Source organism: Corylus avellana, chromosome 11 (genome assembly GCF_965113065.1).
Source record: "Corylus avellana chromosome 11, dhCorAvel1.hap1.2, whole genome shotgun sequence".
NCBI lineage: Eukaryota > Viridiplantae > Streptophyta > Magnoliopsida > Fagales > Betulaceae > Corylus > Corylus avellana.
The window spans coordinates 707,655-731,290 of record NC_142500.1 but is presented as its reverse complement, the minus strand read 5'-3'; the positions used below and the strand labels follow the sequence as shown (position 1 = coordinate 731,290).

The 23,636-nt window shown below is 34.3% G+C and overlaps 4 protein-coding genes across 6 annotated transcripts; 2 read left to right on the top strand and 2 right to left on the bottom strand.

Moving 5' to 3' along the window:
- The first annotated feature begins 4,146 nt into the window (after positions 1-4,146).
- LOC132166600 (cytochrome P450 CYP72A616-like) lies at positions 4,147-6,926 on the top strand. Of its 2 annotated transcripts, XM_088511901.1 has the most exons (6): positions 4,147-4,482; positions 4,996-5,216; positions 5,350-5,594; positions 5,744-5,904; positions 5,935-6,137; positions 6,501-6,926. In XM_088511901.1, the coding sequence occupies exons 1-6, from the start codon at positions 4,218-4,220 to the stop codon at positions 6,924-6,926; spliced, it is 1,521 nt and encodes a 506-aa protein (XP_088368027.1). In that variant the 5' UTR covers positions 4,147-4,217. The 2 variants fall into 2 exon arrangements, with proteins under 2 accessions (XP_088368027.1, XP_059433432.1); XM_059577449.2 differs by having other exon boundaries at positions 5,744-6,137.
- Positions 6,927-10,489: 3,563 nt separating this feature from the next.
- LOC132166249 (cytochrome P450 CYP72A616) lies at positions 10,490-13,360 on the top strand. The gene is made up of 5 exons (XM_059577031.2): positions 10,490-10,831; positions 11,344-11,564; positions 11,698-11,942; positions 12,091-12,484; positions 12,844-13,360. The coding sequence occupies exons 1-5, from the start codon at positions 10,567-10,569 to the stop codon at positions 13,267-13,269; spliced, it is 1,551 nt and encodes a 516-aa protein (XP_059433014.2). The 5' UTR covers positions 10,490-10,566; the 3' UTR covers positions 13,270-13,360.
- Positions 13,361-14,039: 679 nt separating this feature from the next.
- LOC132166221 (RNA polymerase III RPC4) lies at positions 14,040-18,760 on the bottom strand. The gene is made up of 11 exons (XM_059577001.2): positions 17,758-18,760; positions 16,814-16,872; positions 16,665-16,720; positions 16,509-16,572; positions 16,359-16,398; positions 15,608-15,718; positions 15,485-15,534; positions 15,286-15,346; positions 15,092-15,183; positions 14,776-15,012; positions 14,040-14,424 (listed from the first exon to the last, which is right to left on the bottom strand). Exons 1-11 carry the CDS (start codon positions 17,909-17,911, stop codon positions 14,275-14,277), a joined length of 1,074 nt encoding a protein of 357 aa, XP_059432984.1. The 5' UTR covers positions 17,912-18,760; the 3' UTR covers positions 14,040-14,274.
- Positions 18,761-19,752: 992 nt separating this feature from the next.
- LOC132166682 (mediator of RNA polymerase II transcription subunit 20a-like) lies at positions 19,753-21,886 on the bottom strand. 2 transcript variants are annotated; one of them, XM_059577543.2, is made up of 5 exons: positions 21,732-21,886; positions 21,479-21,621; positions 21,162-21,340; positions 20,991-21,080; positions 19,753-20,121 (listed from the first exon to the last, which is right to left on the bottom strand). In XM_059577543.2, the coding sequence occupies exons 1-5, from the start codon at positions 21,743-21,745 to the stop codon at positions 19,879-19,881; spliced, it is 669 nt and encodes a 222-aa protein (XP_059433526.1). In that variant the 5' UTR covers positions 21,746-21,886; the 3' UTR covers positions 19,753-19,878. The 2 variants fall into 2 exon arrangements, with proteins under 2 accessions (XP_059433526.1, XP_059433527.1); XM_059577544.2 differs by lacking the exon at positions 21,732-21,886 and having other exon boundaries at positions 21,162-21,335; positions 21,479-21,620.
- Positions 21,887-23,636: the final 1,750 nt, after the last annotated feature.

Here is a 23,636-nt window from a genome sequence, read left to right as displayed (position 1 = left end):
TTATTATTGCCCACCAAATTCTATTCACATCTTGATGCACCCTTTATAATTAATTATTTTCTCCATAATTTGACGCCTTCAAAGACTCAAAAGAAGACCACTCTTGAGTGTTTATATGGAATTACTTCACATTTAATTAACAAAAATGAAAGGATAAGATCTTTAATTACTAATTAAAAATGAGTAATGATATAAGGAGGATTAGAGTCATTTCAAATGTGATGTGGTATTTAAAATTAACATTGAATTTAATTCAATAGTGGTCATCTTAAATTTAATAATAATTTTAAATATCACATCACGTTTAAAATGATTCTAAGAGGATTAGAGTCCTCCTTATATCATTACTCATAAAAAATGATATAAAACAAAAGAGATTGATCAGATCTCTATATAAAGAAAAGTACATGGGGGAACAATATCAAAGAGATGTATGCCAAAACTAATATAATATCTTAATTGGTCCTTTTTAAATAATAATAATATCTTAATTGTCGTAATCTTTCTGCTTATAACCTAATAAAGTCTAAGATTTGGTCCTATGCTAGCTGACGACACCTCTCTCTGTTAACTCTTATTATTGCCCACCAAATTCTAGTCACATCTTGATGCACACTTTATAATTTTTTTCTCCATAATTTGACGCCTTAAAAGACTCTAAGAATTTGTTTGAAATTGTGTTTGAGGGGCTTACTCTAAGAGTCTATTTGAGATTCCAAATAAACACTCAAGGGTCTGTTTGGGATGACTCTAAGGGTCTGTTTGAGATTTGTTTGAGAAGTTTAAAAGTGCTTTTAAGACTCAAAAAACTTGTTTGAAAAAAAAAATACTCGTTTGGTAAAAAAATTAAAAGCATTTTTAAGGGTAAAAAAAACCTAAAAATAACAAAAAAAACACTTTTGACAAAAGCTTAAAAATGAAACTTTTGCCCAAAAATTCTTTTTTACTTAAAAATTTTATTTTTTTAAACGCAATCTCAAACGTACTCTAAAGACTAAAGCCCTCCTTATATCATTACTCTTAAAAACAGTATAAAACAAAAAGAGATTGATCAAATGTCTATATAAAGAAAGTACATGGGGGGAACAATATCAAAGAGATATATTGTATGCCAAAACTGTGGCGTTGATCGAATCAATTAATGGGTTGGCGGAGTAGGCAGAGTTAATTGTCAACCGTTGATGATAAAGACAGAATTAATCTATTTTTCATGAAGGTTATCATTATGAGTGCAATCTTTTCAGTAATTTTCAGATGTAGTTGGATATTTATAGTTTGTATTTAGTATCCCATTTTGAAGATAAATAATTAAATTGCATGCGAATTTTCAAATAAATTTTTATGTTTATTTAATACTGAGGAATATAAAATTTTAATAACGTCTATCTCAAACAATTTGGATGTGAGACCTATTTGCTCGAGCAGATAAACCTTACATTCTCTCTCTTGTAATCGAGCAATTATTCAAGCACTAAAAGGATCCCGGTTCCGCTCCATCTCAAGTGAAATAAATTATAAAAAATTGGGTCAATTTAATTTTTTGCTTACATTACAACTATCTAATCTGAGTTTAGCAAAACAAAACATTAATTACTTTTAGACTTAATGCTTTTAAAAGAATGAGTAATGGTAGGAACCATATTTTTATCATACTAAAGTTGATGTGACATTTAAAATTATTATTAGATCAAAATTTAAGTATGATTCATTTAAAATCTAATGATGATTCACTGATTTTAAATGCTACATCAACTTTAAGGGAATATGATCCTCTAGAGAATATCCAATTAATGGTCAAGATCTTTCTAGAGAGATCCCATTAATATAAATAATAATAAAATATTATTTATATTTTAAAATTAATTAAAAATTAAAAATTAATTAATTAATTAATTTTTGTTTTAAAAAAAAAGCAAGGCAGTTGGGCCTTGGGGTGGCTTCGGCCACCACCGAAGCCACCCCCATGGCCCCCAAGGGCCAAATAAAAAAAATAAAACTCCAAGGGCCATGGGGTGACTTCAGTCACTAGGGTGGTGGATTCAGTGGCCAAAGCCATCCCGAGGCTCAATTGCCTTGCTTTTTTTTTTTAATTATTTTTAATTTTTAATTATTTTTAAAATATAAATAATATTTTATTATTATTTATATTAATGGGACAAATGTCTCATTTATAGCCCTTAAGAGAGATCTTAATCATTAACTGAATATTCTTTTGTTCAAAATAAATGGAAGAGAATCCTATTTCAACTTTAAGAGAATAAAAAAATGATTCATAGTATTACTCCAAAAACAACACTCATTTCATAAATACTTCTGACATCTAGTTATTTTTGGGTCCCAATATTTATTGCTGCATTGGCAGTTGAGATTTTATGTCTTCTGACTCTTCTTCAATGAATAGTAAGTAATGCAGCTGGATTAATCAAGGCCTTTTTACTGCCTTTTAGTGTGTGGGAGTTTTGAGGATGGTGAAAGAACATTAGTAAATTTCAAAAGTAAAATAAGGTAGTTTTTTTAACAAAAAGTAAAGATTCACTCTTGTTGCCGGGTTTCCTCTACAAAAAGTAACAATATCTTTTGTTAGTATCCTCAAATCTAAAATAGGTAGAGTGTTGTATAATAAGTAGTAATTAGAGTGTCCTAAAGAACCAGCCTCCCTTTTTTAATTTTTAATTTTTAATTTTATTTTAAGACTAATTGTGGTTATCCTACTTAAACGTGACCATTATAGCATATACCTGCTGAGAGTCGCATAGGAAAGGCTTAGAACGGGAGAGCCGCAGGCGCTCGAACTTGGCATATGTGAAATTCTCCATTGTGGAGATTCGAACACACGCCTTAATACATGTCGTGACCACTTAAAAATTTCCTTTAGCCATTGAACCCCACACTTAAAGCTTAGTGCACAAAGAGCACTACTACTATGATTCCTAACTCTACCCTAGACCCCCCAATATGATAATTCTGGAGGCAGGCTGAAAAATAGTCATATTTCTCACAATGTGACATTTTCCAGAGTCATTGGTGTATGGGCTGTCCAATGGGTTTTGCAATTTTCATATGTTGCCCAACTCACTTTAACTTGTCGCGGGCAAAGGCCCATAATCTTGGCGTTTCCAATGCCCACAAATTGAAGGCCCAATCTGTGCACATCTATGAAATTTTGTTTGGACTGAATTTCCTGTCACCCTGGTATTTAGTATTTAGTATTTAGTGTTTGTTTAGTTTAAAAGTCTCTAGAGTTGTGGTTTTAAAAAATAGTGATTTTAAAATGAAATTAATAAAAAATATGATTCTTAAAAATATAATTAAATATTTAGTAAAATTGTTATTTAGCCTTTAAAATCATTTAGTTTTAAAAGAGTAATACTTCTTTCCATCCCCGATCTCCTTTCCCATCAAAAAATGCTATTTAATTTTTTTTATCATTTTTTTTTATAATTTTAAAAAAATTAACTATTAGATTTGTAGGATCTACATAAGTGATTATGTGAGTCCTACAAATTTAATAGTTAATATCAAAAAAAAAAAAAAGAAAAAAAAAAGGGAGAATACTAAATAACATTTATCTTTCCCATCTTCTCCTTAGTATGATAATTCATTACCAGCAAACATATGAAATTCCACAAGTGTAGGCTTATATTCTTTCTTAATAAATAATGGCTAACATATGAAATATTTAACTGAAATTGAAAGTGAATTATACTTGGAGTTAGAGTTACCTCACTACTCACCTTAAGAATTTAAAAAAATAATAAATTTAATCATTTAATTAATATTTTAATTAGTTCGTGCTTTCATTCCGTCCTCAAGAGACATGATAAATTAGGTATACAGCTAACCTCACTATTTGGATATTCCATGTTTGTTTCTTATATCTGCGCTAAACCTTGATCCTCACTCAAGCCACATATATAGGTCAACCAACCATACAACCCATCCATATATAAATCATTAGTATAAAACAAACTTTATAAATAATTCCATTTTTTTATCATACTACCATGTACCTTCTTCTCCAAGACAAAGAAAGTCGAAAGTTTTATAATTAAATTATTAATATAAAACAAATTCTTTGACAAGCATTTTGAAGTGCTCTACAGGATAAGAATTTGACTGAAAACTTGAAATGGAGTTATATCTATAGTGCATAAGTTTGAGTTTAGAGCTGTGAGTTATCCCATAACATCTCAGATTTGCATACAGAGAACATAAATATGTTATACTTTCTAGCTTTCTCTTCATCTTTTCTACTCCTCTATGGTGTTGTGAGAGTTTCCTACACAATTTGGTGGAAGCCCAAACTGCAAGAGAGACGCATAAAAAGCCAAGGAATAAGAGGCACTCCTTACAGGCTGCTGATTGGGGACATGAAAGAGTTTGTGAGGGCTATACAAGAAGCATGGTCCAAACCCATTAGCTTAACCCACCAGATCGTTCCACGAGTGGACCCATTCACCATAAATATTGTGCAAAAATATGGTATGTTTCTACGTGTCCGAATTTTCAATTGTTTGAATTGTTATTAATTTAGACAGTAAATATGAAAGAGTTTTTTATGGGGTTTACTTGCCCAAATAAATGTGTAGACAATCTAAAACTTGATTGGACAAGTAGCTAGCCCTCCTATTAGCTTTCTTATATTTTGTTGTATAGATTGCTAGCAAATTTGAATAGCAAACTTGCTTAGAACGGATCTCTATCATGTTTCTACATAATTAGAAAGAAAGAAAGAAAAAGTTAATTTCAATCTCATTGGTATACACAACAAAATATTCTCATGTAGGCGGTAGCAATTTCAAGTTTGTTACTTTGTCACAAAATTTAAATTTGATAAATTTTCTCCATTCCAGTTTATTAACTTGGCATGTATTTGAAATGCATGTAATTTTGACGTGCATTTTCAATTCTCACATGCATTTAAGTATGGGTTAGAAAAAATTCTTTCAATCCAATTTGAAAGAAAACTTTACTTCAACTTTGATTTAATTACAGGGAATATATCAATGTTTTGGGCTGGGACAACACCAAGGCTGGTTATCAAGGATCCAGAGACGATGAAAGAAATCTTGTTAAACAAGCTAGGTCACTTCCAAAAGCCACCATTAAACCCTCTTATTCTTATTCTGACAAAGGGACTGACAACTTTAGAGGGTGAACAATGGGGCAAACGCAGAAGGATAATCAACCCGGCTTTCAACTTGGAGAAATTGAAGGTTCCATTTTAACATCTCTTTCTGTTTGGCTTTGTGAGTTTGCAATTAAACGCGTGTTTTTAAACAAAATCATGGAAAGTCTCCCAATTAATCTGTTTTTACCTTTTGCTTTGTTACCGATTCCCTCCTGAAGGGGATGATACCAGCATTCACAACTAGCTGTAGAAAGATGGTTGAACGATGGCAGAAGATGGCTAATCCTCAAGGACCTTGCGAAGTTGATATTTGGCCTGAACTTCAAAAATTTACTGCAGATGTTATATCTAGAGCAGCATTTGGAAGCAACTATGAAGAAGGGAAACTTATGTTTGAGCTACAAAAAGAGCTGATCACACTAGTTCTTGAATCCATGCAGACAATATATATTCCTGGGTTTAGGTATTATTGGTATCACTACAACATTTCTAACTCTGATTTGTGTTTACTACAAAAGAAGATGAGATATAAATTACACAGGCATGCTTCCTTGTATTTGAAAAGATAAGAAGGGAAATTTAAATACTTATCCTTCTATCATTTTTTCACAGATTTGTGCCAACTAAGAAGAACCTTAGGAGAAGGGCACTAGACAAAGAGATCAAATCAATGCTGAGGAACTTGATTCAAAGGAAAGTTAATTCCATGAGAATTGGAGAATCCAGGGTTGATGACTTACTAGGCCTGCTCTTGCAATATAATAATCAAAGCAGTGCACCAGGAAATGCAAGTGGCACAGAAGATAATGGCTTGTCAATTGAAGAGATCATAGAGGAATGCAAACAGTTCTACCTTGCTGGCCAAGAGACAACTTCAAGCTGGTTGGCATGGACCATGATAGTCTTAGCTATGCACCCAGACTGGCAAGAAAAGGCAAGGGAAGAAGTCTTACTAATCTGTGCAAAGAAGGAACCCAATTTTGAAGCTGTAGGGCACCTCAAGATTGTGAGTAGTCTTCTCAATTTGACCACTTTCTGCATCCTTCAGTCCAAGTTCATAAAGGTCTTACAAACAATCACATAAAACTTTGATAAGGATTAAACTCTATAATTACTCTGAGTAATTGTTTGGTTGGAATGTTTGAAATTATTTTCTTGCTTTGAAGAGACAAGATCAGCACAATTTATGCTTTAGGAGACATGAAAATTAAGTACTATCTAAATGCTTGTTAATTGATACCTTAATTGGAAGACACCAAAAATACCCCATGCAATCAGTAGTTAGTTCCATTGCTACTGGCTAAATGTTGTCACCTATTAGGCCACAAATATGTATTTCATTCATTGACTACTTTAAGTTCTCCTGCAGGTCACCATGATACTTTATGAAGTCCTGAGGTTATACCCACCAGTGATCGCTCAATATCAGCATACTCACAAGGAAACCAAGATAGGAGATATCTCCCTTCCAGCTGGTGTCGATCTTGTACTACCTACACTGCTCATCCATCATGATTATGAACTTTGGGGTGATGAAGCAGAAGAATTCAAACCAGAGAGATTCTCTGAAGGAGTTTCAAAGGCTTCAAAGGATCAGTTAGCATTCTTTCCTTTTGGGTGGGGACCAAGGACCTGTATTGGCCAAAATTTTGCCATGATAGAAGCTAAGATTGCTTTGGCAATGATTCTCCAAAATTTCTCATTCGACCTCTCTCCTTCCTACACTCATGCCCCTTACACTGTTATGACACTCCAACCACAACATGGAGCTCAAATCACATTACACCAGCTTTAGTTGTAAGCTGGTCAGTGGCATGAAAGACTGCATATTAAAAAATAATGTGATTCTGCATCACAAATGAATAAGTAGTTTTCTGTTCTATTTCTATAGCCTCCAAAATATAAAGGTCTGGAAAATCAATTTTCACTTACTTGGGAGTAACTTTTCTTATGTAGCATCTGTTACCAGTGATCAATTTAATGGTCATATAATTCCATCAATATAATTTTTTTTTTCTTTGAATAATTCTAAAAACTTAAAAGATTCATATTATAATGATGTATTCCATCCATCAAACTGATCCATCTCTACATATCACCTTTGTTTCACATTTGTGACTAAAATGGCTTTATTTTCCTGCCCTGTATGCTACATTATGACCTGTTTAATGAAATAGACAAGTCTTGAATTGCAAAGCTTATGTACCCAATTGGTGTTTTAAGCTGAGAGATAATCAAGATGCTGTCCATCTCACAGTTTAATAGCGTTTCGGGTTGATACCAATATTAGGAACTGAAAACGAATGAGAAAGCAAGCGCCATGAACTATGTCAATAAAAGCATGACAGGCCACCCAAAGGGATCAAAGAGAATTCTGAAGAGCTTCCCATAAAATGAACATACAGCCAGGTCTTTGAACATCAACAACGTCATCGCATAATTAGCCACAAGATCCAGTGGCGGATCCACTGGGTTCCTTGGGGGTGCCACGGCACCCCCAAGGATTTAAAAAAAAAAATTTTTTTTTTTTTTTTTTTTTTATAACCCACGGCACCCTCAAAAAAAAAAAAAAAAATTATCAAGTTATCAACCCCTTCAGCGCACTCAGCAATCTCCACTCTCCCGCAGGCCGCACCGGATTTCTAATTTTTTTTTTTTTTTTTTTTACACACGGCACCCTTAAAAAAAAAAAAAAAATTACCAACCCTTCAGGCTTCAGAAGTCGCCCGCACGCGCATGACACACCAAGGATTTGTAAAATTTTTTCTGTTTTTTTAACCCACGGGCCACGGCACCCTTAAAAAAAAACAAAAAATTTTTTTTTACAATTTTACTTTGGCATCTCCCGCGCCCCAGTTGCCCACTGCCCAACACCCCAGGCCCCATTCCTTCTCCAGTTCGGCTGTTCTCCAGTTCTCCCGCAACTCCGCAAGACCCAGTCATTGCCAAGGATTGGCAAAGGCGAAAAAATCAAAGACATATGATCTTATTGATAGATTGATTCGTCTTGTTTTGACTCTTCCAGTGTCTACAGCAACTACCGAACGAGCATTTTCAGCAATGAAAATTGTTAAAACACGACTTCGTAACAAAATGGAGGATGATTTTCTTGCAAATAGTTTAGTTCTCTATATTGAAAGGGAAATTGCTGAGAGTTTCGATTTAGATTCGATACTTGATGATTTTGTACTTCTAAAAGACCGTAAAGTGCAGTTCTAGACACTTTTTTGTATTTCTATCTTTTTGATGTAGTGTCGACATGTTACATTTATAATATATCAATTTCAGCACATATTTATAAACTTTTATAGATATTTTTTGTGATGCAAATATTGTGTGAATTACCAAATTTTTAGGGTGAAAAAAAAATTTAGGACGTCAAAAAAATTTTAGCGGCACCCCCAATGTTAAATAGCTGGATCCGCCATTGAGTCAAGATCATAAACGAAATCTAATATATCCAATATCACACATAAAACATGGGTTCCAAAGATGAGGAACCAAAACATAAGGTAGTAGAATGGAACTATTATGATTTACATATCGTAATGCCAGCTGTATTTGAAAACTTTCTACTATTATCTGCAATCATGCTTAGAAACACAACCTATATTTTCTTCCTAGGAGTAATCTATAGCTCTCCTTGCAACTTGCTATCTTATTCTCCTACTTTTTTCAAATGGAAAAAGTTGGATAAATGTGAACTTAAACCCTTGTAAAATTTTATGGAAAACAAAAATTTATTGTCGTTCATAAGAACCAAATACATGTTTGCCAATGAGCAAGAATTATCATAAATCAGACAAACTATTCAAAATGGAGTCGACATCTGGGGTTACAGTGTTGTATAATAAGTAGTAATTAGAGTGTCCTAAAGAACCAGCCTCCCTTTTTTTTATTTTTTATTTTAAGACCAATTGCGATTATCCTATTTAAACGTGACCATTGTAGCATATACCTGCTGAGAGTCGCATGAAAAATGCTTAGAACATAAAAACTGCAAGCGCTTGAACGTGGCATATGTGAAATTCTCCATTGCAAAAATTCGAACACACGCCTTAATACATATCGTGACCACTTGAAAATTTCCTTTAGCCATTGAACCACCACACTTAAGCTTAGTGCACAAAGAGCACTACTACTATGATTCCTAACTCTACCCTAGACCCCCCAATATGATAATTCTGGAGGCAGACTGAAAAATAGTCATATTTCTCACAATGTCACATTTTCCAGAGTCATTGGTGTATGGGCTGTCCAATGGGTTTTGCAATTTTCACATGTTGCCCAACTCACTTTAACTTGTCGCGGGCAAAGGCCCATAATCTTGGTGTTTCCAATACCCACAAATTGAAGGCCCAATCTGTGCACACTTATGAAATTTTGGTACTAATATTGTTTGGACTGAATTTCCTGTCACCCTGGTATTTAGTGTTTGTTTAGTTTAAAAGTCTCTAGGGTTGTGGTTTTAAAAAATAGTGATTTTAAAATGAAATTAATAAAAAAATATGATTCTTAAAAATATAATTAAATATTTAGTAAAATTGTTATTTAGCCTTTAAAATCATTTAGTTTTAAAAGAGTAATACTTCTTTCCATCCCCGATCTCCTTTCCCATCAAAAAATGCTATTTAATTTTTTTTTTTATCATTTTTTTTATAATTATAAAAAAATTAACTATTAGATTTGTAGGATCTATATAAGTGATTATGTGAGTCCTACAAATTTCATAGTTAATATCAAAAAAAAAAAAAAAAAAAAGAGATAGAATACTAAATAACATTTATCTTTCCCATCTTCTCCTTAGTATGATAATTCATTACCAGCAAACATATGAAATTCCCCAAGTGTAGGCTTATATTCTTTCTTAATAAATAATGGCTAACATATGAAATATTTAACTGAAATTGAAAGTGAATTATACTTGGAGTTAGAGTTACCTCACTACTCACCTTAAGAATTTAAAAAAATAATAAATTTAATCATTTAATTAATATTTTAATTAGTTCGTGCTTTCATTCCGTCCTCAAGAGACATGGTAAATTAGGTATACAGCTAACCTCACTATTTGGATATTCCATGTTTGTTTCTTATATCTGCGCTAAATCTTGATCCTCACTCAAGCCACATATATAGGTCAACCAACCATACAACCCATCCATATGTAAATCATTAGTATAAAACAAACTTTATAAATAATTCCATTTTTTTATCATACTACCATGTACCTTCTTCTCCAAGACAAAGAAAGTCAAAAGTTTTATAATTAAATTATTAATATAAAACAAATTCTTTGACAAGCATTTTGAAGTGCTCTACAGGATAAGAATTTGACTGAAAACTTGAAATGGAGTTATATCGATAGTGCATAAGTTTGAGTTTTGAGCTGTGAGTTATCCCATAACATCTCAGATTTGCATACAGAGAACATAAACATGTTATACTTTCTAGCTTTCTCTTCATCTTTTCTACTCCTCTATGGTGTTGTGAGAGTTTCCTACACAATTTGGTGGAAGCCCAAACTGCAAGAGAGACGCATAAAAAGCCAAGGAATAAGAGGCACTCCTTACAAGCTGCTGATTGGGGACGCGAAAGAGTTTGTGAGGGCGATACAAGAAGCATGGTCCAAACCCACTAGCTTAACTCACCAGATCGTTCCACGAGTGAACCCATTCACCACAAAAATTGTGCAGAAATATGGTATGTTTCTACTTATCCGAATTTTCAGTTGTTTGAATTATTATTAATTTAGGCAGTAAATATGAAAGAGTTTTTTATGGGGTTTACTTGCCCAAATAAATATGCAAACAATCTAAAACTTGATTGGGCAAGTAGCCCTCCTATTAGCTTTCTTATATTTTGTTGTATAGATTGCTAGCAAATTTGAATAGCAAACTTGCTTAGAATGGATCTCTATCTTGTTTCTACATAATTAGAAAGGAAGAAAGAAAAAGTTAAATTCAATCTCATTAGTATACACAACAAAATATTCTCATGTAGGTGGTAGCAATTTCAAGTTTGTTACTTTGTCACAAAATTCAATTTGATAAATTTTCTCCAATCCAGTCTATTAACTTGGCATGTATTTGAAATGCATGTAATTTTGACGAGCATTTCCAATTCTCACATGCATTTTAAGTATGGGTTAGAAAAAATTCTTTCAATCCAATTTGAAAGAAAACTTTGCTTATTCAACTTTGATTTAATTACAGGGAATATATCAATGTTTTGGATTGGGACAACACCAAAGCTGGTTATCAAGGATCCAAAGACGATGAAAGAAATCTTGTCAAACAAGCTAGGTCACTTCCAAAAGCCACCATTAAACCCTCTTATTCTTATTTTGACAAAGGGAACGGCAACTTTAGAGGGTGAACAATGGGACAAACGCAGAAGGATAATCAACCCCGCTTTCAACCTGGAGAAATTGAAGGTTCCATTTTAACATCTCTTTGTGTTTGGCTCCGTGATTTTGCAATTAAACGCGTGTTTTTAAACAAAATCATGGAAAGTCTCCCAATTAATCTGTTTTTACCTTTTGCTTTGTTACTGATTCCCTCCTGAAGGGGATGATACCAGCATTCACAACTAGCTGTAGCAAGATGGTTGAACGATGGCAGAAGATGGCTAATCCTCAAGGACCTTGCGAAGTTGATATTTGGCCTGAACTTCAAAAACTTACTGCAGATGTTATTTCTCGAGCAGCATTTGGAAGCAATTATGAAGAAGGGAAGCATATGTTTGAGCTTCAAAAAGAGCTGATCACACTAGTCCTTGAATCCATGCAGACCACATATATTCCTGGGTTTAGGTATTATTGGTATCACTACAACATTTCTTACTCTGATTTGTGTTTACTACAAAGAAGATGAGATATAAATTACACAGGCATGCTTCCTTGTATTTGAAAAGATAAGAAGGGAAATTTAAATACTTATCCTTCTAACATTTTTTCACAGATTTATGCCAACTAAGAAGAACCTTAGGAGAAGGGCACTAGACAAAGAGATCAAATCAATGCTGAGGAACTTGATTCAAAGGAAAGTGAATTCCATGAGAATTGGAGAATCCAGGGTTGATGACTTACTAGGCCTGCTCTTGCAATATAATAATCAAAGCAGTGCACCAGGAAATGCAAGTGGCACAGAAGATAATGGCTTGTCAATTGAAGAGATCATAGAGGAATGCAAACAGTTCTACCTTGCTGGCCAAGAGACAACTTCAAGCTGGTTGGTATGGACTATGATAGTCTTAGCTATGCACCCAGACTGGCAAGAAAAGGCAAGGGAAGAAGTCTTACTAATCTGTGCAAAGAAGGAACCCAATTTTGAAGCTGTAGGGCACCTCAAGATTGTGAGTAGTCTTCTCAATTTGACCACTTTCTGCATCCTTCAGTCCAAGTTCATAAAGGTCTTACAAACAATCACATAAAACTTTGATAAGGATTAAACTCTATAATTACTCTGAGTAATTGTTTGGTTGGAATGTTTGTAATTATTTTCTTGCTTTGAAGAGACAAGATCAGCACAATCTATGCTTTAAGAGACATGAAAAGTACTATCTAAATGCTTGTTAAATGAAACCTTAATTGGAAGACATGAAAAAAACCCCATGCAATCAGTAGTTAGTTCCATTGCTACTGGCTAAATGTTGTCACCAAGTAGGCCACAAATATGTATTTCATTCATTGACTACTTTAAGTTCTCCTGCAGGTCACCATGATACTTTATGAAGTCCTGAGGTTATACCCACCAGTGATTGCTCAATATCAGCATACTCACAAGGAAACCAAGATAGGAGATATCTCCCTTCCAGCTGGTGTCGATCTTGTACTACCTACACTGCTCATCCATCATGATCATGAACTTTGGGGTGATGATGCAGAAGAATTCAAACCAGAGAGATTCTCTGAAGGAGTTTCAAAGGCTTCAAAGGATCAGTTAGCATTCTTTCCTTTTGGGTGGGGACCAAGGACCTGTATTGGCCAAAATTTTGCCATGATAGAAGCTAAGATTGCTTTGGCAATGATTCTCCAAAATTTCTCATTCGACCTCTCTCCTTCCTACACTCATGCCCCTTATTCTGTTTTGACACTCCGACCACAACATGGAGCTCAAATCACATTACACCAGCTTTAGTTGTAAGCTGGCCAGTGGCATGAAAGACTGTATATTAAAAAATAATGTGATTCTGCATCACAAATGAATAAGTAGTTTTCTGTTCTATTTCTATAGCCTCCAAAATATAAAGGTCTGGAAAATCAATTTTCACTTACTTGGGAGTAACTTTTCTAATGTAGCATCTGTTATCACTGATCAATTTAATGGTCATATAATTCCATCAATATAATTTTTTTCCTTTGAATAATTCTAAAAACTTACAAGATTCATATTATAATGATGTATTTCATCCATCAAACTGATCCATCTCTACATATCACCTTTGTTTCACATTTGTGACTAAAATGGCTTTATTTTCCTGCCCTGTATGCTAAAATATGATCTGTTTAATGAAATAGACAAGTCTTGAATTGCAAAGTTTATGTACCCAATTGGTGTTTTAAGCTGAGAGATAATCAAGATGCTGTCCATCTCACAGTTTAATAGCGTTTTGGGTTGATACCAATATTAGGAACTGAAAACGAATGAGAAAGCAAGCATCATGAACTGTCAATAAAAGCATGACAGGCCACCCAAAGGGATCAAAGAGAATTCTGAAGAGCTTCCCATAAAATGAACATACAGCCTGGTCTTTGAACATCAACAACGTCATCGCATAATTAGCCACAAGATCACAATGAAATCTAATATATCCAATATCACACATAAAACATGGGTTCCAAAGATGAGGAACCAAAACATAAGGTAGTAGAATGGAACTATTATGATTTACATATCGTAATGCCAGCTGTATTTGAAAACTTTCTAATATTATCTGCAATCATGTTTAGAAACACAACCTATATTTTCTTCCTAGGAGTAATCTATAGTTTTCCTTGCAACTTGCTATCTTATTCTCCAACTTTTTTCAAATGGAAAAAGTTGGATAAATGTGAACTTAGACCCTTGCAAAATTTTATGGAAAACAAAAATTTATCGTCATTCATAAGAACCAAATACATGTTTGCCAATGAGCAAGAATTATCATAAATCAGACAAACTATTCAAAATGGAGTCGACATCTGGGCTTACAGTGGCATGCTTATTGAGCTCCCCAACTACGCAACAATGCTTCTCTTCAGTATTTATAGCTACAACATCCTGACCAAACATACAATCCATACCTGGGGAAACCTGATTCCATTTCAAAAAAAGAAAAACTTAGATGTAGGATGGCAAACCAATATTCCTTTCATTTTTCTGTTTGTTATTAATCAGAAAATTCACAAGTTCAGGATCTTATTACAAGGATATAAGTAATGATTTTTGCATAAATGGCTAACTTAAAAGTTAATATGTAATATAACAAATTGTGTGTAATTGACATGTAGTTTCGTTTTTTAGCAATAAGACAAAAGTCTCCACAATGATTTTTATAATGATATGCATAGGCAAGCTATTGCAAATTTTATGTAGTTGATGCATAAAGAGTAATAAAATGACTTCCCATTCTGCATTCTTAGTTTTATTATAAGACCTACTCACATCATAAAGGGTATCACCAAGCTTCAGCTTAATAGCACCACTCTTGTAGACTAGCATTTTACCCATGAAACCCGCTGGTATCTCATCCAAAGCACAGGTCTTCTTGACAGTATGTGAAACCCCAGGAGGCCTCGAGCTGTCAGTTACCTCTGGGCCATCTGCAGTAGCCGATCGCTTTACTGTAGGAATAGTTGGTGGAAACTGAAGAAGGAGCATACTCGCTTCCTGATTCTCCTCCTGCAAACCAACCCTTAAATGTATAATAAAGGATTTAAGAACGAAATACTATTTGATATTTAATTTTCAGGTTACCAACCATTAGACCAAGCTCTACTGCTGGATTAGCTGCATTTTCATCATAAGTTGTGGTTTCTGAATTCTCCCTAAATTCCTCCTCATTAAGAAGTTCTACAAGTAAACAAGAAAGTTACACGCATCTTCTAGTGCAGTAACACAAACCAAGTTTTGTCATGACAATGAATGAACCAAAGATTTAACTCTAAAACACACCTGGATTTCCTGAATATGGCCTCCTCACAGGAAGAGTTACAGGATAATAACTGTAGTAGTCCTGCACCAGCACCCAACAAAACGAATAACTAAGTAGACACAAACACAAACACACACAGAAGAAAAACATATTACAACAGGAAACCAGTAACCAAGCATAGTCATGCGGGCGGGTAACTTGAGTGACAGTTTTACCTACCCACGGTTCTATATATTCTTTCTCTCTCAAGCCAGAGTCAAAAGCACCACCTGCAGAAACATCATGTGTAATGCACTGGAAGCATCTTATTAGCAGCTAATCAGAAAGAGAGAGGGAGCATACTCTTAAAGGCTGATCCTTGATTGCTGTTATTACTACTCCCAGCCTTAGGACCATATGATCTTATGGAAGGAGATGCACCTCCAATACCAAATGCAACTTGAGTTGGTGCCACTGCAAATTTAAACAAGAAAATAATTAAGGAAAGAAGATTCTTATACTAGAAGTGACGAAAGGAATTTTCTCACTTGAAATGTAAGTAGGATGAGCCAAAAATTCCATAATCATCAGTAATATAGACCTCCTAATAGTCCAAAATAGAATAACATTATTTATCCTAGCAACTGTAATAGATTTAAGTGGAACTAGAAACTAGTAAAGCTACATACTACAAATCAAAAGTATTCACATGCACCAACCTCAAACCATGAACAGTCAATAATCTAGTCTACGAGTTATTTGGCTTTTTGATAGATAAACAACTCAAGAAGTCGTTTAGGAACCATGACTATCCCTTGTTTATGGGGAAATGTGATGTCAATTGGTCTAAGTACCATTGGTTTTCATGAATCCATTACCATGAAAAACAAGATTGTTTAACTAGTTCCAGCTAGAAGATAACAGACAGAAAAAAAAAAAAAAAAAAAATGGTACTGAACAAATCACTACTACTATACTTATTAAAAACCAGCTAATTTGAAACAGAATAAACAAAGAAAAATGTCAAATTTGTAGAGGCAAATAGGATAACCGAAATAATAGTTCAAATTTAAATACAAGAGTGGGAGAGAAGAATGAATCACAAAGAACTTACCTTTCTTTTCAACCTTAGGCTTTGCCCTAATGGTACCTTCCTATGAAAAAGAGAAAACATAAATTAAAAAAATGGGAGCTCAAGTTTATTGAACCTAGATATATTGCACATCCGTAATGAAGAATAACAATATTTGATAAGAACATATACATTGAAACGCCGTAGTAGTTCCCTGGCCTGTTTAGCATTAGCATCAGCATCCTCGACCACTTCACTGCAAACAGAAAAATATGGATGACAAAAATTTAAAGGAAGCAAAATAAAGCATAGGCACATACATTTCTATTTAGCCAAATGATAACATACGTTTTGACTTCAGTCTTTGGCACTCTACGAGGAGGAGCTTTGGGAGCGAATCTCATCTGCAGCAGCTCATAGCAATTCATAAGAAAACACAGTTTCAATAATCATGCAGCCATATCTATTGAACAAACATTGAAAGTATCAAGGCAAACCTTCCTGGGGGCAGCAGTTTTATTGGACTTTTCTGCCTCCATTGGAATTGAATGGTAATCTTCAAGTAAGAAAAGGAACATAACATAATCATTAGTCAACCCACTACTTGATTAACAGTAAAAAAAAAAAAAAGGCAGGTGTTAGCCAGAACCACAGATACCAATAGGCTGCAAATAGTAGATGGGAAATCCAAAGTTCAGCCAAGTAGAGGCCATGGCCATTGTTCATGCTGCTTTTCAAGGCTCAATGCACATGCCCAAAACATAATTGGTGTGCACTAAAAATGTTTATTACCAACAGACCTTCCATTAAGTCATCATAACAAAATCTAAGATTATGTGAGAATGCAAGTAATTCTATAATTCAAACCTACTATCTTAGCTTTTAGTTGATGTTTGATCCATATAATCTAAGCAACGAATCGTCCTGTCGAAGGACAAACCATTCATAAATCACCCGGCTGATTGAAATCACCATTCCAAAATACTACGTATCATCCACTAACAGATTACAACCAATAGACCGGAAACTCAGCCAGCGGCAAGTCCCACGTCAATCAAACATCCCATATCGGTCGGCACCGATTGCATTAACCACACAAGTTTCAAAATCACAGCGTCAATAACCATTTTAACGATGCACATAGACGCACATAATCAAAATGCAATTTTGTTTCTTTTTACTTCTAGACGCCACCATATTCAATCAAAAGGTTGATTTCAATAGCTGATGAATACCCAGCATTCCACCCAAAACCAGGTGCAAATGCAAATATGTAATCCAATACAGTCCAGAAGGATTCATCAAACAGAGCCACAGGATCATACACTACGTGGAGGTTCAACTCTGATACAATGTCTATCCGATATTGTTGGCCAACCATGAATCAAAAGAAACACAAGAACAACATTAAAGAGGGCGTAGAAAGGTGGCGGGAGCTTACCGGTACGGAGATTGTGTCTTTTTTCTGAGAAGCAGAGCAGCGAATAGTAGAGATACAGAGAGGACTTCAAAGCGGCCAAACTTGTGTCCGAATAGTTATGTCTTACGAAACCTAAACCCACATTGTTACCAACGGGTCCCCGCGTGCGTTTCATTAGTTTTGGGCCTCTCCATGGTGCACCACTGCACGTGTACGAGGATCTATTCTTGTGTATATATATATATATATATATAAACTTTATTAATCCTATTAAAAATATACATGAGAATTACATTATTTAAGAAAAGGTACGTGGATTAACAGGTATCTTGATTGAAGAAATTTCTCTTAACCAATTTGGAAGAAAATATTGTCCATATACTCATATTTTATAGTAACATTTTTTTATTTATTTGTTTTGTATGTATGATCATTCGTTAAATATGAATAAGCTACTTGACATAGATTTTGTTAGAATAGTTGACTGCGTGTTAAGATAACAATCGAAAGTATCTACATGGAAAGAAAAACTTAGAACTTGATGTATGCCACTCTTTATTGTAGATTATGTTGTAACCGTCAACATTGGAGATTTTCTTTTGTTGTAAATATTCTTGACATCCTACAATCCTTATCATGTGTTTGGCTCATGCCAAGAATCAAGGGGACGATTATTGATGAGGCAAAGGAGGGGATCCAGTGTGGTGCCATGCAGGTGTTCTCAGGTTGGTTGGTTGATGGACCCAGTATCAAGTCCACACGCCCAACATATTTTATGTCCAAAGTAGCATGCATCCATTTTTCTGTAAGGCGTTTTGTTAGAATACTTGTAAATTAATGAAAAAGAGTTAAATCCCAAGTTGGAAAAATACCTAAATAATTAATATAACATAATTGGATTTCTTTTTCTTTTTCTTTTTTGTAACCTAACATAATTGGATCTAAACCCATTAGTTTAAACTTTTAAATTTGATAGTGTTCCAACATGTCATGTATACACTTGAATGTTTCTCTATTACAATAAAGTTTATTTCTAGAAAAAAAATTATATAAACCACACTTTTATTCTACTTTTATCTCACTTTGCTAACATTACATTGCAAATTAATATTTGGATCAACCCTTTTTTATTTTATTTTATTTTTTAAATTAAGGACTAATTAATAGTGCCACATTAGCAAAATAAAATAAAAATAAAATATATAACATTATTTTTCCTAGGCGCCGGCAGAGATGCGCTCATAGCTACATCATGTACCATATTTGCTCAATTGTCTTTTCTGAAAATTGGAATTGCTTCTTTCTATTATATTTGGTAAGGAAAAGATGAAGTTGTTATAGTTCTTACTTCTTAGGTTGGCACCATTATAATGCTTCACATCGAGTTGCAACCAAGGCCCTGATTCTACATTAACCTATAGCACCACAAGTTCCCTTCCATGTACGTCACATGTACGTCACAAGAGAAAGAGAGTACTTAGAAATTTGCTACAATCTAATAAAATGACATGTGTCCCATAGCTATTAAAAAAACATGTGAAAAACACATGCTATTGAAAAAATATGTAATTCTCACATGTTAAAGAACACGTCACTTTATTAGATTGGTTTGTATGAATTAACTACAAACTAATTTGTAGCAAATTTTTGTCCAGTTGCGAGGGGGGCCGAATAGGATCCTTTCCAATGTTTCTATTTCAAATGAAATTGATAATATCTATGTTAACATGACTTTTAAAAATTTCAAATAATATGACAGGTTAGATACACTAACTTCAAATATTAACCATGAAACTTGTCTAAGGATAAGCCCCTCTCCCAAGGGCCCTAGAATTTTCCCTGCCCTTGGACTTTAAGCAGGAAATTGTAAGAAATCCCAATCCTCAAGAAGGTGGAAGCCCGTGTCTTGAAGCATTCCATCTAAAGCAACTTTTAGTTATTCTGCAATCTAGTCATGCATTTTACTCGTCTCTGTCGTATTGCATATCTTTACAGAAAATCTAGTCCCAAAGCAAGTAGGATTCTAAGTGGTGCATCAATTAAAGCTTCAGATACTGGATTTAAACTTAAAATGAGAAAGGTAAAATGAAAAGGAGCCAGTTATACCATATCACATACATGACACAAATCTTTCACCCTTTGCTAATTTCTCACTGATTGCACTGCTTGCACTGTTGCAATGAGTTGAGCCATTACCGTAGCATATTGAACAGCAGTGTGTTGGGAAGTATAGTGGTCTGTGAGGCCATACTCTGCAAAATTTGGTTCCATATGCATAAAATGTCCTGGTAATGATCTTTTTGATACAGCTTCTTGCCATATATCCAGGAACTCTTCCATGATTTGCCTCGCTTTCTCCACAGAGGAAATTGGAACATACTCTACCTGCAAAAGAAGAATCGAATATAATAAGAATAGATTACAGTTCACCAACACACACAAAAACTCCTTAAGTTCCACTATTAATTTATTTTAGCTGGACAAAGGCATCTATAGCACACCACAAAACAATAGTCAACAAATATTTAGAATTGCAAGACCATAATGGATACTTTACAGCAGACCAACACACACACACAGCACTTTCATATCTACAGAACAAAAATGCGAAAATGTTTGCAACATCCATAATCTTGGATGATGTAGGAGTTTGTAAAAGAGCCCAAAAAAAAAAAAAATCAGTAAAAACTTTTCCTCAAGGCAATGAACAATCACCTCAAGCTCCTGTTGATTCAGGGAAGTCTGGAAATGGAATTATTTAAGCAAAGATCCATTTGAAAGATTCAGAGACTAATCATTCAGCAGAAGTGAATTGGTAAGGCATCATACCACACACTTCGTAGTGTCACAAAACGTCAAACCCCACATATTCATGGTTCAACATCAGCTTGTACCCCAAATCTCTAAAACATTCTCAAGCAAAGGTTACTAAATCAAATCTCACCAACTCATTACTAACAAACACTACTTGACACAGCCTCAAATTTCCTTTCCATGTGCTGAAAGTGAGAAGAGCCTGAAACACGATATCTAGATGTCCTAACCCTAAATCTCTCTTTACATAAGCATTGAAATCAAGTCAAAATGCACTTTCCACATCAACAAACTCCATAAATTTCCAAAACATAAAAGAAATTTCATCATTCAAAACCCTAATGCATCTTAATCAAATACACCCCACCAAACTTCCCTGAGATAAAACAAAATTCAAAATTTACTCAAGTTGGAAATGTAACACGAAATTGATTCAATACCTCCATGACTATCCCTCTCAAATTCTCGGAGTGAGTAGGAACAACTTTTCCCACTCTCAGCTGAAAGTCACCCAGTTGGTACTGAAAGCCCTACACATCAATCACAAACATATAACCCAATAAGCCATCAAACACACACACACACACAAAACAAATTGAAAATCTCTTAACATCGAAATGAAGCGCGACACGGGTCTTGTAAGACTGAAGCTTCTCCATGAGAGTCTGAATCGACGAGTCCGCCTCAAGCACAATGCGCTGCCCTCGGATTATGAAGTAGTACTTGTTCGGCTGCTCCGGTAGCAAAATCCCTAGAAAATCGCGCGGGAACTCGGCCACCATTGACTGTTCTGGTAAAAGCCAATTATTGTACAAATTTTCACACAAATCATGTATACAAATTCCACACAATGACAAATTCAACAGAAAAAATTAAAAAAAAAAAAAAAAAAAAAAAAGGTTTTGAGGGAGTAAGAATGAAAAATGACCTCGGGTGTGGGGTTTGTAGAAGGTGAGGGTGGCTCTCCAGCGGCCTTCTTTGACGCCATTGATGCTCTCGACGCACTGCGAGACTTCGCTCAGGATTTGACTGTTCACAGTGCTTCCTGCGTTTGGCTGCCAGTGCAAAACCCTACAGAAAAAATTTTGATTTTCAATTTTTTTTTTTTTTACTTTCAAAAATAAAATTTTCTCGAGCTTGAAAGAAAAATAATTTTTTTTTTTTTGTTTCGTTATTTTTACCATTTGAGTGTCATCTTCGTCTTGTGGAGACTCTGACTGACACAGAGAGGTTCCTAAGAGAACTCACGGAAGAACAAGACCAGGTTCCTGTGACGTCGCAGGCGAGGTTTTTCTCAATTCATTGCTCAATTTGCTCTCCATACAAAAACATTTTCCTGAATATGAATCACATCGTAATACACTTTTAAATATACTTTTCTGCCTCAGGACAATATAGTATATATATATATATTCAAGAAATAGTTCAATTAGTTGGGACCACGCCTAATAAAGCAGAGATCACTAGTCTTCTTCTCCCCTCATGTACGAACATATAAAAAAAATCCTTTTTTTTAAGTCCGTCAATGCTATGATTGAAATAACATTTTGATAATAATCAAGGGTAAAATGTATAATAAGTTCTTGAATCAATTTTCCAAAATTTAAAAATCTTTTTTTTTTTTTTTTTTTTTTTTTCGAAAATTTACTCCTTAGGTGAATCAAAATGACAATAAAATTCCTACTATCAAATTTTTTTAACAACCATTAGTTCTAAATAAAACGCCTTATTTCATCTCATTAAAATATTAATTTTTTATTAATTTAATTTTAAAATTTAAATCTAAAAATAAAAAAAAAAAAATAGAAAGGGTGGTGCTGCCACCCCTGGCCACCCCCCAACCCCTATGGGGTGGCCGCAAGCCACTCCAGGGGTGGTTTAGTTTTGGGTGGGTCGCGGCCACCCCTAACCATGGGTGGTTTGGGGTGCTTGCGGCCACCTTAGTCACCCCTTCTATTTTTTTTATTTTAAAATTAAATTAATAACAAATTTTAAAATTTATATATACGTGTATGTGTGTGTTTTTTTATTTAAGGGTAAAGTTATAAATTTATAATAAACTTATGGTTCGTTTGGGAGTGCATTTTTTAAAAAATGGGAAAAATGTATAATAAGTGTTAACCCTTCAAAATTTAAATCTTTTAAGTTTTTTTTTTTTTTCGAAAATTTAGTCATTGGGTCAATTGAAATGACAATAAAATTTTTGCCGTCAAAATTTTTTAACAATCGTTAGAATAACTCAAAACGCACTGTTTTACCTAATTAAAATATTAATTTTTTATTAATTTAATTTAAAAAATTAAATCTAAAAAAAAAAAAAAATTGAAAGCTGTCACTCCTGACTACCACCCAACCTCTATGGGGTGGCTCACCCCTGCAAGCCACCCCATGGGTGGTTTCCCCCCAGGGTGGCTGGCTGGCTTGTGGCCACCCTCAGGGGGTTTGGGGTGGCCCTCAAACCCCCCCATGGGGTGGCGGCGAGCCACCCCATGGGTGGAGGAGGCCACCCCAAATCCCCCTGGGGGTGGGGTGGCTTGCGGACCCCATAGGGGCAAGGTGGTCTGTTACCCCTAGCTACCCTTCAATTTTTTTAAAAAATTAAATTAATAAAAATTTAATATGTTAATCAGGTAAAATGATGCGTTTTGAATAGCCCTAACGATTGTTAAAAAATTTTTACGGCAGAAATTTTATTGTCATTTCAATTGATCCAGGGACTAAATTTTTGAAAGAAAAAAACTTAGGGAGGGTTAACTCAAGGATTTATTATACATTTACCCTAAAAAATAATTTACATTTTAAAACCAAATCGCAATTTTTGAGTGTTTGGAATTGCGATTTTAAAAACGCAAATTTTAAAATTATGGAAAAATCCGCGATTTCTATAAGCTGATTAGGAGTGCTTATTTGAAAAAAGTGCGAATTCAAACCAAAATCACAATTTCGCTTAAAACAATATTTGGCTCGATATTTACTTATTTTATTTTATCAAACGCCTATATGATTTTTAAAAATAATAATTTCAAAAACTCAATTGTAATTTTTGAAATCACACTTCTTCGTCTACCTACCATGTCATATGACTA